At 38.3% G+C, this 15,399-nt stretch overlaps 3 protein-coding genes across 5 annotated transcripts in view; 1 reads left to right on the top strand and 2 right to left on the bottom strand.

The window, feature by feature from the left end:
* Positions 1 to 3,660, top strand: part of LOC108246258 — a 14,280-nt gene extending 10,620 nt beyond the window's left edge. Inside the window, exons 2-4 of the mRNA XM_017433712.3 lie at positions 76 to 1,023; positions 1,268 to 1,381; positions 1,742 to 3,660. Of these exons, the coding sequence (XP_017289201.2) occupies positions 76 to 1,023; positions 1,268 to 1,381; positions 1,742 to 2,827 (2,148 nt within the window). The 3' untranslated portion in view covers positions 2,828 to 3,660. The remainder of the gene's footprint in view (positions 1 to 75; positions 1,024 to 1,267; positions 1,382 to 1,741) is intronic.
* Positions 3,661 to 3,768: 108 nt separating this feature from the next.
* LOC108246257 lies at positions 3,769 to 6,559 on the bottom strand. The gene is made up of 2 exons (XM_017433711.3): positions 5,650 to 6,559; positions 3,769 to 4,380 (listed from the first exon to the last, which is right to left on the bottom strand). The coding sequence occupies exons 1-2, from the start codon at positions 6,484 to 6,486 to the stop codon at positions 4,054 to 4,056; spliced, it is 1,164 nt and encodes a 387-aa protein (XP_017289200.1). The 5' UTR covers positions 6,487 to 6,559; the 3' UTR covers positions 3,769 to 4,053.
* An 851-nt stretch (positions 6,560 to 7,410) lies between these two features.
* The window catches only part of btbd8 (BTB domain containing 8), a 36,571-nt gene continuing 28,582 nt past the window's right edge, over positions 7,411 to 15,399 (bottom strand). For all 3 annotated transcript variants that reach the window (XM_017433702.3, XM_017433701.3, XM_037974342.1), the window contains 3 exons: positions 13,049 to 13,164; positions 11,099 to 12,958; positions 7,411 to 8,305 (listed from right to left, as the gene is read on the bottom strand). In XM_017433702.3, coding sequence (XP_017289191.1) covers positions 7,809 to 8,305; positions 11,099 to 12,958; positions 13,049 to 13,164 — 2,473 coding nt within the window. In that variant the 3' untranslated portion in view covers positions 7,411 to 7,808. The remainder of the gene's footprint in view (positions 8,306 to 11,098; positions 12,959 to 13,048; positions 13,165 to 15,399) is intronic.

Below are 15,399 nucleotides of genomic sequence, written 5' to 3' on the forward strand. Positions count from 1 at the left end.
ATATATATATATATATATATATATAAAGATGTGGATGTCTTTATTCTGATTATTTTTTATGTTTTATGTCTCCAGGTGGACAAGGCTGTGCTGTCTATTATGACAGACGAACAACTGACCAATTACATCACTTCATATGGTGACAGAATAGCAGTTCGGTCTTTTTGTCAGCAAAGTACACTTATTACAGAAAAAGATACTCTTCTCCAGAACTTAAGAGATAAAATTGGAGCACGGAAAATGAGATCTAGGACCAAAAGAGCTGTTTGTAGCACATCTGGTTTGTTCCAAATGCAAGGGGTAGAGATGGCAAGAGAAAGAAGTAAGGCAGCAGGGAGGACTTCGAGAAAAATTGAAATTGGGTGGCTTAATTTTCACATTGATGAATATCAACAAGTGAGAACAAGAAATGGTGGAGGAACGAGGCATGCAACAGTGGATAAAAGTACAACTGTTTCTCAAATTCTTGAAATGGGAAAGGAGCTTTTTTTTCCAGATGGGACCTCCACCAAAGGGGTAATTGAAGACTTTCTTTTTGAAGTTTGTGACTTCAAAAAAAATCTGATTTCTTTAGATGAAACAGTCGGAAATCTTTATGAAAAAACCAAGCTGAAGCTTCTAAGGTTTTACATTTGCACAAAGAAAGAAGAAACAGTTCAGTATTCATCTGAAGAAGATTGTCAAAGTCCTGAACAACCAAATGACATGGATTCAACCCCAACAGCTAGAAAAGGATCTTTTGGTGAAATGGAGGATTTAAGTGATTGTGATGATCAAGCTTTGAATCACCTAGACTCTTCCTACACCCGTTCTGGAGTTGTTGATTTCACAGATCCACCTCATTCTGGATCCACACCTCGGCAGCCCCAGCCCTTCAGCTCTGAAAATTCTGGATCAATTCCACACATGGATGAGGGAGACACGGTTGTATGGAATCCTGAAGAGGACCTAATTGGATTGGATGATGACAGTGACATAGTCGTTGTGACACTAAATTATGACAACAATGAAGAAGTTGTACAGGTAAGATCAGAAACGCTTTGGCGTGACAGATACTTATAGAAGTGATATGTGACATTTGAATTGAGGTAAAATAGTAACATATTATTTGGTAGAATTTACATAGTTTTTTTGTTATGTATTTTTAATCAACTGTGAAATAAATATCTATCTTAAGGCAAAGGTATAAATAGTTTAACACTTGTGTTGTGTGCTGTAATCAAACATAACTTTATATATTACAATACTGTACAACTTTATCATTCAGGACGATCTCAGCAGTCCCTTTGGACATGGTTCCCCGATACTGTTGCCTTCAGCCAGGAGTCTCTTCTCATCACAAATGCAAACCAGTAATATGGAGGCAGGACAAACTGGCCAGGTAAAATGGGCACAGTCAATACAACCCAGAGCTCATTTTCTCCTCTGTAATGAACAACTCAGTACCACCTTTTTTAAAGGTCATGCAATTATTACATCTTTTGAATTGAATATATTATTTTTTATTGAATTGAATTGCTATTTTCCATTCAATTAAAAAAAATCATATGAAAGTATTAAAGTATGGATTAAGCAGAAGGGTTAGTGTTCCACCAGATCTTCCAAAGTTCTACAAATTAGCTTGGTAATCATAACATAGTAATGAAGAGAATATTAACAAACAAATGTCCAATCTGTTTGTAGAAATCTTATATTTGTATCTGTGTTGTTAATAATGGTTATTGCTTTATCTTTTACCCAGGACTCTGGCTTGATTCCACCCGAAGATTCTCACCCAAGTTCAAGCGGTCTACTGCCCCAATCTGTTTCAGCTGGTAACTCAGAAAATCTAGCAAACCATCTACATGTGTCAATTCGCAGGATCAAGGTTGTGGAAGATCTTTTGGCTGTGTTTATGGAAAACAACATTTTGAATCAGACTTTAAAAATGGAGTTTGTGAATGAAAGAGCAATTGATGATGCTGGGGTATCAAGAGAGGTTTACACTGCATTTTGGGAGCAGTTTTTGGAACAGTGTGAGGGTGAAACAGAGCGAGTCCCCAGGTTGAGGCCTGACTTTTGTGAGTCTGAATGGCAAGCCATTGGATACATTTGGGTGAAAGGATTTCTAGACCATGGAGTCATTCCAGTGAGGCTATCGAAAGCTTTCATTTTAGCTTGTGTCCATGGAATTGAATCAGTGGATGATGATGTATTGATCCCATCATTTCTCAACTACCTCCCTCTAGTAGAGAGATCAGCTGTTGAGAAGGCTCTACAGGGCACCATGGATCAAGGTGATGAGGAGGACTTGCTAGACCTCTTCACAAGGATGGGGTCCCACTTCCTGCCTCCCAATGAGAACATTCAGCAGGCCATTGAAACCATGGCTCACAAGGCAATTCTTCAAGAGCCAAAGTATATATTGGATTGCTTCTCCATATCCATGGCATGTGTACAAGTGGAACTTGCAGACAAAAAAAGTGTGTTGTCTTTGTATGAAAAAAAGAAGGCCTCAGGTAAACGACTGTTACAGCTGTTTGAATCAGCAAATGTGACACTGTCCCAGAGAGAACAGACAACCTTTAACCACCTTCAACGTTTTGTAAAAAATGCTGATGAAGCCAAGGCCGAAAAAATACTGCGTTTCTGCACTGGCTCTTCTGTAATCTGTGTTGACAAAATTCTCATTTGTTTCAACACTGAAACCGGGCTAAACAGAAGGCCTGTTGCTCGCACCTGTGGAGCTACCCTAGAACTTCCTTGCACTTATAGTTCTTACCCAGACTTTCGCACAGAGTTCGACAACATCCTCTCCAGTAATTACTTTGAAATGGACATAATTTGAAGTTGATGGGAGGTATTTACAGCACCTTTTTGTTTTGGTTGGAAATTTTGAATGCCATTTTTTTTTCTAAATTTCATATTTAAATATTTAATGCATTCAGTCATACAGCAATTGATTTTATGTTCTTATGGTTTGGCTGTATGTTTTTGTTACTTTACATTTGAATTGTATTTATTTTCAAAGATACCTTGTGAATAATACAAATTAATGTAAAAATTACTTTTCTGCAAAATTTTAAGATCTTGTTTTAAGTAAATAATTCCTTAATATTGATCAAAAAGTACTGATTATTTAACTTATAACAAGATTATTTAACTTATAACAAGATATTTTTCCTATAATTTAATTTATCTGCTAATAGAGCAAGTACTTTCTCATCAATATTAAGGAATTACTTACTTAAAACTCTATATGTTGCTGAAAAGTTACTTTTAAGTTAATTTGTCTTATTTTAAGTGTAATAGGATATTTTCACTAGAAACTAGACCAGAATCACTTGGTAAGATTTTGTTTTTCAATGTATGAAGAAGTGCTCCTTTGATTTTATCATATTCTAGCCCCTTTTTTTGTAATTAAGCAGAAATGTGTTCTCATTTTCTTTCAAGATGCTGTACTACAAGACCGATGTATTGATGTAGCCTCTGTGCAATGTTGCTTTAAGCAGAGTTTGTTCTTTTAGTAAGGTTTACTGTTTAAGCTTTTAGATGTTTTTAAAGTTCATAATTGTGTTTACAACCCTTATTAACTTCAGAGGCAAGAAATATGCATTTTGCTTTGTATCATGTTGATTGTTTCAAATATTTTTCCTTTCTTCTTAGCATTTCAGATTTTAAAAAGTTAATGCAACATTTATTTTATCAGTTTATCACTTAAAAGAAGCATTTTGTTTTGATCACAGAATTACATTTTCAGATAAATATTATTTGTACTAAACACCCTTCTTTTCCTTTTATGTTTATCTTTGTTTGACAAGTAAATCTTTGCTTTCACAGAGTTTATTTTGATCTGAAACAAATATTGCATATTTACAAAATGGTTAGAAGCAGTTGAATAAACTGACAGTTCATGAAACTTAATTGAACTAATACATTTCTTCATTGTCCCTTCTAGAGAACATAATGAAATACTTTTGAAAGAAAAGAAACACAGTTTGTTTACATCTGCATGCCATTCAAAGTGGGCTTGTAAAGGTGCTGAAAAATGTTCTTGCTTGCACTCAGCACATTTTAAAGTGATGCAATGATTGCCTCTCTTAGATGCATATACAAGTTCAAAGCCTGGTAAGCGTCTGTAGGAAAGGTCAGATGGGACTCTGCCATAAGGATGTTGCAGAGGTCAAAGACATCTGGATCACATGGTTTGGTCAGTCGAAAAATGCACTCATTTTTGCATACTTCAACATGTTCCTCTTCAACAAGGCAAAGAAAGTCTCTTGTCCTGTAGAGCTCAGGTAATGCATACATCACATTGGGTCGACCACTGGGGACATTTCTGTTGTTTGATGGCCTGATGGAGTGTGCATTCCAAACCTGGGCAGTATCATCCAGCTCATCCTGTCACAAAGAACACATAAATATGAGAATCATATATACTCATCTGTCTTAAAATTAGTAACTTATAAGAGTCATTAATAGGGATAGGAATTCCTAAAAACTTTGCAATACCAATTTCATTATGATTACCGGTATTAATTATTGATTTGATTTTCATCAATTCTCAATGAGTTAGAGAATAAAGTCCTTAATTTAAAATTTGCACCATGTTGTATTCAATTCAAACAAAACTGAAGGTGGCTTACAAAAGAAGAATTGTGCAGTTAGATTACAATTTTAACTTGAAATGCAACTTTTTGGACATCAACAATGTTTGCGAACACAATTTTGCATGTTTCACATCTCAGGAAAAATCTTTCAAGACTTACAGTGTCTCCAGGTATGGTTAAACACATTATCATATGTGTATTGTTATTTAAACATCTGAGAAGGCTAAGCAACTTCAAGTATGCAAGATCAAATCATGGTCATACTGATTTATTTAGTCCACTGCTTAAACTAGTGGACTTAACACATAGCACTCATATGTTAATGAAAATGATGTCTTGCTTACAGCTAAGGAAAATATAACATTTTAAATTAGAATATTACATCACACCAATAAAAACACTAAACTCCTGCTTTAAAGTTATTTTAAAGTGCTTTTAATTTGACAACACTCATCCCAAATTCTAATTTATTAAATATGACTGTACATATAACTGAGATTGAGACTATTCATACAGTACAGAGCTGATATTAAAACAATAACCTGGATATGGAAGCATCTAAACTAGCCTGGCAGAAGAGCCAGAGCCCATGCCTCCCACAGGGACCCTAAGACCTCCCTGAGAATCACCGCTAAGCAACATGTCAAACACTTTACATTCGATAGTCATTTGCATGATGTGTGTTCATTTTTTGGGACGTTGGAAGGATTTGTTCCCTTCATTGCGATTCAAGCTTTGTTTGGGTCCTAGTCTTTTTTTGTAGAATATAACCACACTTTGGAACCCATAATGTGTCCTCGGTCCAAAGTAGACTGATCTCGCCATTCTGTTGAGTTCTCCAGAGTTCTGGTATGACTTTATTATTTGATCTGAATGTCAAATGAACTACGTTGGGACTATTTGTTTGGAAACACAGCGGATGCTTGTACAAGCACCGGCCACCGGCTCTTGCTGCAGTTAAGTTGCGCAGCATCTGCTGTGTTTAAAAACAAGTAATCCCTCTAGGATCTCAGTTTGCTATTAATATCCAAACATAAATAAATTATTAAGATTAACTCACCTGTATGATCCCCATGCAGCAAAACTGAAGAAGGTTTTTGTCTAAAAATCCACCATCAAAGTAACCGTTGTCTCTGAGGTCTCCAAAAAGGGACAACCAGAACTCCACACACTGGTTGCGAAGGAAACGCCACCAATATTCAATTCTTTGATTAGCTGTACTTGCTCCTTCCAGGTAACTGTCAAGGGTCTCGTTTGGTTCCGTGGGTACAAGGAAACGCTGGAAACTTCTCACATGGCCATTTTCGGTTCCAAGATCACCACGTACAACTCTCGGGCAGCCATTTAAACGCTGCACCGCTTCGATGTAATACCCCCCGATCACCTTTGGATTACTACTTGTTGTGTAAGCATTAAGCCAGACTATTTTTCTTGAAAACCCATCAATACTTGCGTTGATGCATATTCCATATGGTTTAAGTTTGTTGTAGGAGTCCATGTGCCAGATGAAGTTTGGTCCTTTTGAAAAGTAATTTCTCCGTCTGAGGCGTCTTGCCTGCCTCAGTGCCACCCCTTGGGGATCCAATTCCTTCAACACCAAGCGCACATCTTCTTTTCTCACACGAAGTCCATGCTCTCTGCATTTAGCGTACATCCATCGGTAACCGTGAAGCTGTCCAGAGGACTGTAGCTGGTTATTAATGAATTCTACCAAAACTGCCAAGTCGGAAAAGGACTTGCGCCGAATGAGTCCCCGCGCTCTGAAAACTCTCTTCAAATGTCTCTCACTAATACAAAATCCATGTCTGCTGTCAAGCACTGATTTAATGTGTTTATACTCAAGCCCAAGCTCGAAATAAAAATCTATATATCTACCCCATGGGTGGGTGTCCTCCATCGCTGTGATTAGGTCGTTATGTACTGATGTCGGGATCTCGCGATAATAAGTCGGGATCTCGAGATAATAAGTCGGGATCTCGAGATCTCGACTTAGTTTCTCGGGATCTCGAGATAATAAGTCGGGATCTCGAGATAATAAGTCGGGATTTTTTTCCTTTTTTTTTTTCCTCCATGTCCCCTTAGGGGCTCCGTACTAATCTTCTCTCGGAGCTCCTCAGACAGCTCTTTGCCATCTCTGCTGCATGTTCAGTGTGGTGCTCACAACTATACTGAAACTAACCAGTGGATATTTGTTTCCCTTAAACAGGCTAAATGGTTGATGAAACCTTGACATTTTCTGTGAAACTAATTAAGGTCAAATACTTAGTCTGAAGCATGACTAGAATGCAACGATTAGTAGTCTCTTTAAGGGTACCAACAAATCTGACCAAACTACTACAGCATGTCTTTGTAAAATAATTTCTATTCACATTTTTGTTTACTCTATCACACACTAAAGTTATTCTTTTGGCTGCTTCCTTCTTTAAGAGTCGCCACAGTGAGCAAACTCGCATGAAAGATTTGGCAATTGTTTTACACTGGATGCACTTCCTGACACAACCTGGGCTCGAACCTGCAGCTTCAGGATTTTAAGACCGCAGCACTGACCACACACTTCAGGGATGCAGATGTACATTAGATTATTGCTTTTAACTAAATCACTTCAGAAGAAATAACGCATGGTTTCAATAAGCTGTAAGGGTAGTAACAATTTACCTGTGTTACATATATTTATTAACTGGGGCTGCTTTGTGTTGCTCCCATGGACAAAGGGTATAGCTTAAAAATTGCAAAAAAAAAACAGAAAACCTGATCCTGAATCAGTACAAAGCAGGTATTTTCTGTTTAAAAAATAATTACCTTCTGACATGACAAGAACACGTCTCAGAAACACAAACTTTTATTTTACACAATGCAAGTAAACCAATTTTATTTTTCTTTAACAAAATTCAGTAAACTGTATCATAAGACTGCAAAAAATTGCCTTTTTTTCTGATTTTGAGTCTTTGTTTCCTCTACAGTTTTAAAAGGACACCAAATGAACAGACATACAAAAACAGCTGCATGCGTAATGGCCCGTTTGAGTCAACAGTGTACTAAGGGCATAATAAGGAATGTAAATAAACATTTGGAAAGTCCAGAGATCTGTACTGTCCAGGAAAACTATGTCTTATAGAGAAACATTAAGAGATTACAAATAAAATAAATTAAGATACAGTCAATGAAACAACATAAGTTTAAACAGTATGCATCGACTGTCCGACAGGCCCTCCTTTGTAGTCAGTGATGTGTTTCCAGCTCCACGATGGTCCACTCTCCCTGAGGAGATGCAGCATCTTCTGGAGAAAAGCTTGTTACTGTGATGCTGGTAGAGGAGTCTTCCATGGGTGAGATGAGCTCAGCCCATCGTTTGAATGTCTCTTTCTCTGGGGACAGAAAGGCCTGTGAATCCAGGCAGTCGCGAGACAAAGACAGGGTCTGCTTGATGAGGTACTGGGCCAGGTTGAGCTCCTCAGGCACAGGATTTATGACACCCAGGGTGGACTCGTGGTCTGAGAGGAGCTGCCGCAGCATGCTCCAGTCCTGCTCCGCAAACTCATTGCTTTTGTCCTGGTCGTCTTTTTGTTTCTCTTCATCTTGTTGTTTAACATTCATGTCCTTCCCCGAGCAGCGCTTAAACGCTTCTCCAACATCCATCTCGTAAATGGGAGACAGGACTTTGGATGGTCGGCGCTCATGTTTGCAGGTTTGATCCAATGTGTCACAACCATTGTCCCCTAAAAACAATTAACAATACTGCTAAATGACAAATGGAACCACCCCTCCAGTTTTTTCTTCAGTTCACAGACTTCTAAAAACAAAAACACAAATAACTGAGAGTTTACCCTTAATGCAGCTGTGCCCTTTCAAAATGATCCAATAGTGATGCTATGTGATCACACCTCAATGAGAAGGAAGCAATATGATGGTTCTAGATAACCAACAACACCATTACCACAAACCAATATCAATCACTTTGAATATATATAGTTCTATGTCTATATATGGCTATATATAGATATAGCTATATGTTAAAGGGTAAACAGTTGCTTTAAAGGTAATATACAGAGGAAGGCCTTTCTGAATGTATCCCTTTATCCACTTTTAAAGCAAAATAAGCCATGCATTGCCAGCACCAGTGAACTTTGTCAGAGAGTTAACACTGATATGTTCTAAAACTTACGTGCAAGTCTAAACAACAGACTTAAATACGGTCACAAAAATGCATCAGCAAGCAATACTGAGGTACTCAGCACAAAAGATGGCAAACAGCCAGGTTTCTTTTGACATGTCTTCTATTGTAAAATTTACAAACTGGCAACTGATGTTAGGTAATCACTATCTGATGCTAAAAAATGATAAATCACACTCTTGCGTCAGGATAGAACCTCTAATGGTGCAGCAGGATTTCTTCTGTGAATATGGCAGTGAAAAAAGAGAGACATGGCAGAACTATGACAGCTATTCTAGACAGACATCGCATACTTTACAGAGGTGACTAATATTGCAGCACACAAAACTCACTTAACAAAAATCAGAGACGGAACACTCTTCTTAAAAATCAGACGTCTACTGTATCTACACACACGTCTACTGGGTATGACAGAAGTCAATGGAAACAGAAAACAAAGGATGACAGGTGAATTACAAATCAAGTGTGATAACCACATGCATGTGTGCCGTGCAAAATAAAAAAAATATAAAGAAAGAAAATAACTCAGGAGCAGGTACATACTTGAATAGAAATAAGGAGGTTCGGATATTTCTTTTTTTTTTGAAAAGCAGTGGCATTTCGTTGTCTTTTTTTTGTACAAACCTTCTTTTTGAAATACCCCAAATCCAATTTTAAATAAATCTATTTACCCTGATCACAGTTTTAAAGGTGCTACTCATACATTTCAAAACCAACAGATCATTTAAAAAATAATAATTGTATGCGAGTGCAATTATTGAAAACATAAATATCAGTATTCAAAAGGAACGCAGTAGCCAAGGTACTTAAGGGTGCTTCGGACTAAGAGCCATGGGTCTAGAACTATTTGTGCTTTATGACATGAATGAGTTTATGAAGCTGAAAGTTTTATCACAATACATCAGCACCACAGTGAACAATAAGCCAAGTCTATTTAGCCTCACACTAAGGACTTGTCCACATAACATGACAGATAGTTCTCATAAACCTTCAAGTATAAGATACGGTAGATAGTGTCTGTTATCTCTTTCATTGTTGGATGTGCTGCTCGTTTGACAGGGTAATGACAAGACAAAGCCAGTGGAACCCTGTGAGCAGGAGTTTCTAAATGTTTGTACACAATCATAACTACTTGGGAGAATATATTCAAGAACAGATTTGTCAGAATGCACAGCAGAGGTCCCAGCTGCAGAACCTCCTTTTGGTTTGTTTGGACAAAACCTTTAAAGTGTGGATGCTGCAGAACAGAAGAAGGTTTTTTTTCCTCTGTTAAGAGAAAATAGAAACGTAACTGTAGTGCATTCATGTCTCGGTGCTGTCAGAACAGTTGCACATTGGAAGTGTTGAAAAGGCAAAGTGAAATGAAACATGGCAGTGAATCGGTTCAGGTTGTTGTTTGGAATATTATACAGCAAGTGGATACTATTTGTGACCTGTGCAAATACAGTTATTTTGGTTGTATCTTTCAATTTTCAGTGAGCAGCGTATGGACTGGAATATATTGGAAAACTCTTCATGTTAGTGTGACCTAAAGATAAAGACAAACAGGTTCAATAACAAGGGAAGTGTTATAGCAGCGCTGTTTCAGAGGTAATGGTGTGTAGTGGCATGAAAAAACAACAACAACAAAAAATTTAATAAAAGTGTAAATATACAAGTAAATATGGCAACAAATCAAAAGCTTTTTTGCAATGATAAGTTGATGTTAAAATGCTGTATGGAGCACCTTGAGGTTTGACAAATGATCTATGGCTTATATAGGCCACAGACTCCTCCACTGCATAAAGAGAAATGACAAAGATAATAATAAATAAAATCTTATTTCTATGTACATAAAAGTGCATTGGTATATTTACAACCCAGGCAGCAATGTTTTTTAAATTTATTTTTAACAAATGCAACTTGATCACTCATAAAACCTGTTTTTTCTAATTTTAGTAATAACTTTTTCTTAAAGCATTAATGCTTCTGACCAAAAGAATTTCTGATGGAAAAAGTACAGATGTGGTTAATTGTTGGAATGCCACCAATTTCCATCTTTAAAAGGATATTGATGTGGTGAATCTCTAAAAGCTTTAATGAAAAGGCTGAAATGGAAGCAAGATTCCAGTTCTGAAAAAATAATTAGCATGTGTGTTTTTGGAGTTTGAACTTGAATTTCTAATTAGTTATTTAACTAGTTTGCTCATTGCTACCTTTTTTTCCCTGGAAGATGAAAAAAATGTGTTGCAAAAAGGTCCATGAACCATAATAAATCTTGTGAAACTAAATGTGGTATTTGGAGAAAATTCTAGGTTTGGGTTAGGGGTCTGGGTAGGGGCCATGGATCATACATTACCTGCTGGAGATTGTGTAGCATGTACAGAAGAGCCCCCTGTCAGCTGAGGCTCATTTAGGTCTAGATGCAAATCAACTTTCTTGCTTTCTGAGGGATTGGTCAGATATTTGTTCATTCCTCCATTGTACTGTTCAGTGTGCCGCAGATCTAGGTGGGACGGGCGCTCCTGGGGAGGCAGGTCTCTGGTGTCAGAGTCCAGGGAAGGACAGCTGGACTTCACTTCATCCACTTGAATATGATTATGCTCCTGCAACGGATCGTGGATCTCTGTGAGGAACACAGACATTTCTTCGAGTTTTCCCTCCTTCTGCATACCGTACTTTGGATCTGTAGCTTTAAGAGGGTGAGGCAGGTCATTTTGTTTGTCACCGGAACTGAAGTGAGGTGTAGAGTCAAAAACATCACAGGGAGTCACAGCTTCGTCTTGCTGTTGAGGTGGAGTTTGGGCACCGCCTTCTTCGGAGACCAGCTCCTCACACTCGTCGACAGAGAGCAATACCGACCGACGGAAGTTAGAAGTCTGGTATTCGGGCTGCTCATTCTCCTGGTCTACACCATCGTCATCAAATGCTAGGTTGATGATCCCCTGAAAGTGTGGCGATGACTCTGTTGGCTGCAGCGAAGCATCACCTGGAATCACTTCAACTTCCGACTTCTCGTCTTCTGTCTCCTCTTCTTCTTCATCATCATCATCCTCTTCTTCCTCCTCAGAAGAAAAGAGCTGGTGGTCGGGGATGCTTTTCACAGTTGCAGGGACCTCAGTTTCTGTGCGCTCCCCCTTTACCGGAACCTCCTCTCTTTGCAACCAAGATGGAGGACGTCGTCTTCCTCCTTCCTCCTCACTTGTAGTTTCTGCCTCTCTGCCGCGTAGCCGCACCTCCACTCTCAAGCCACTTTCACACATCTTTAACTCTTCAGGGGTGCTGGTGTCACTACTGCTGCGACCTAAGAAGTCGTGGCAGAGCATGGTGCCGCACTTGGACACACCTCTATCGTTGGAGCAATCGTCATCCTGAGAGCCTCCGGCGTCGTAGTCCTCCGAGCGAGGCTTGATGTCATCTGAAGAAGTGGTGTGTGTGCTGCCAGTCTCAGATTCTGGGCTGACCTGATGGTTAATTCCACTCCAGGAGTCCTCTAGGGGAGTGTCGGTGCTTGCCAAGCTACAAGGGGTGCCTACTGAGTGTTCCTTTGGAGAATTTGGTGAGCTAACTTTTTGAGCACTGATCACACTGCCTTGAATCGGCTTCACTTTACGCTCATTTGTCTGTCTGAATGAATCTTCTTTAGAAAATTTGACATGGTGGATGTTGTTAGCAGTTGACGTAACACTGCCCTCATCTTGAGGACTAGCATTGATTCCTGAGTCTGTTTTAGTCTTCTGGAGAATCTGCTGAGGGCTTGTTTCAGGCTGATGTGACTTCTCTACTTCTTGTTTTGTCGGTTGCTTACTGTCTTTTTGCTCCACAGCATGATCACAATTTTTAACTGGACCAAGTTCAGTTTTATATTCTGCTTTTTTACCATCTACTGTATCATGCTTTTTAGTTTCTGGTACTCTGGATGAAGCAGCAGTAGAAGTTTTGGTGGGTTTTGGTGGTGCTTTTTCAGTAGATGATTCAGAAGCACATTTTGTCTTTGTTCCATACTTAGCAGCTACTACCGAGGGTTGCTTAAAGGCTGTCGAAGAGACTTTAGCTGGTTTAGATTTAGCTGCGACTCCATTTACTGAAGCAGGCTTTGTGGTCTTCTTTTTCGAAGCATCACTGACAGCTTTATCTGTTTCTGAGGATTTCAGCACATCCTTCTTGTCTTCTTTCCTGGGAGAAGCTGGCTTTTTCATCGGAGTTCCAAGCTTTGAGACTAAGCCAAAGTAAAATTTGAGAACAAAACATAAATTCTTTGCTATAATTCATAAATAGCCAGTTGATTTATTAAAGCTGCATGTCTCACCATGATGGTCTGGTGTACCTCTTCCCTTGGTGTCCGGTCTTGTCACTCCAGCAGGCTTCTCCAGAGGACCAGTTTTGGCTTTAGCAGGATCTCTCACACTTGACTTATTGGTAGGACTGATGAAACAGACAAACAAAACCATAAAACAACAAAGTGACCAGTAATGATTTTACCACAATACCCTATTTAGATAAATGTCTTTGATCTACATTTAAACATTTTCTTGCAAATTTGAAAACATCTGTAGATGGGGTAAATTATGAATTAATATTTACCACCACTGGGTGGCAACGTTTTTCTCTTCCATTTTACTGCCTGCAACCTTCTGAAGCATGAACCACGTATTGATTTCAAGTTGTTACTTAAAGTCATGATGAAACTAAGTACTACTCTTTGAACTCTTTGAACTATTTTTGGGATAAATTAAAAATACTTGTATGGTAGTCACAAAGTCTTAAAACAGGTAATTAAAAACATCATTTGACAAAAAAGGTAAAAAATTGTTACTTCCAAAGAAACTAAATTAATCCGCTGTAGCTAGGTGCTGCTAATCTACTGCTATAAAAGGCTGTGGCTCAGGTTTAGAGTGCTCTTCCTTTCATACATTTAGAAACTGGTATTATTAATATTCAATTTTTCCAGTCCACATCTCAATTTAGATTCATAACAGACACTTAACTCCACTTACACTGATTATAATCAGTGTGATCACTGATTATAGCAGGAATTCTGTCAGTTTGATGGTCTGAAGCATACAGGTGTGTGTTAACACAATGCCAAGGAAGAAAGACATCAGTAGTGATCGCAGAGAAACAACTGTTGCTGCCAAACATTCAAGAAAGGGTTTTAGTGTACTTTCCAAACTTTGAAGTATGTCGCAAGTAAAACCCTTTACTCTCTAAAAAGAACATGACAGCACTGCTTAGGTTCACAAAAGTTGCATCTGGACAAACCACAAGATTTTTGGAACAATATTCTTGAATAGACAAGACCAAAGTGGAGATTTTCAGTCATAATGTACAAGAACTATGTTTGGTTAAAAATAAAAAAAATAGCACCAACACCAAAACAACAAATATCAAGCACAGTGGTGGAGGGCTGATGGTTCTGGCATATTCTGCAGCCTCAGGACCTGCAGTCATTAAGTCAACATGAAATGGGATCATGTATCTACACAGTGATCTCAAGCACAGCAGCAAATCTACAAAAAAAATAGATGAAAAAGAAAAATCCAGAAAGTTGTTCTGACTCAAGGTGTTGAAATACAGCAGCTGAATCTTAAGAGATTAAATTATTTCTTATAGACTTCAATGAACTGAAACAGCAGTTAAAATAAAGTAAATCTATTCAACAGTTATGAGAGAGACTGAGGTCTACAAGCTGTTTAGCGCATGTACTTAGTTTTGATACATTTTGGCTTAGCTCTAGTTAAATAAATAATACAAACAGGTAATATTTAACATCCTGTTGTTCCTCTGAGGTTGTAATTATTATTGTTAGAACCTTAGAAGTGAAAGAATGTGGACTTGTTATCCTAACTATATGTTTTTGTGAAGGATGGTTTTCTGTGGCTTTCAACTAAAACCTGGGTTTTCAGCAGCTATTTATTGGCAAAGTTATCACTGTTCTTTGAGAGACAAATTAAATAATAATGTCTTTCATGGACAGAAGGCGTTCAGATGATGCTAACTGTGACAGATATTTTTAACATCTCTTAAGGACAAGAGGCTTTTCAGAACACAAGATAACTTTATTCTCCTGACAACCAAATGAACTAAAAATACATACACAGGTAATAATATACTTCAGGTTCCATTATTCCCTCTTACGTAAATTTAGATGACCAAAAATAGTCTTATGCATCTTTTCCTTTGTTTTCTTAGTTCATGTTAGTTAAAGTCAAACTGCGGGGACCTCTCAACATATAGTAATACACACCAAAAAGGCAATCATTCAGCTGTTTTTGTATTTGCTTAGTTCAGCAGATGTATGTTTGAGACCAGTGGTTCTTGACCTTGGGTCCCTGCAGCTTTAAAGGGACACCAAGTATTACAAGGGGTGCATTAGACCTTCACAGTACTAAGTTTGCCAAAATTACATTTGCACAAAATTATAAGACACATGATAGATTACAAAAAAAAATGTGAGTAAAAAGTGCATATCTACATATAAAACTGTACAAACAGCTATTTTTTTAATGAAACCTTCCGCTTATCGGGGGTCGGGTCGCGGGGGCAGCAGCCTAAGCAGGGAGACCCAGACTTCCCTCTCCCCAGCCACTTGGGCCAGCTCCTCCGGGGGAATCCCAAGGCGTTCCCAGGCCAGCCGAGAAACATAGTCTCTCCAGCGTG

The sequence above is a fragment of the Kryptolebias marmoratus genome, linkage group LG24, assembly GCF_001649575.2.
Source record: "Kryptolebias marmoratus isolate JLee-2015 linkage group LG24, ASM164957v2, whole genome shotgun sequence".
NCBI lineage: Eukaryota > Metazoa > Chordata > Actinopteri > Cyprinodontiformes > Rivulidae > Kryptolebias > Kryptolebias marmoratus.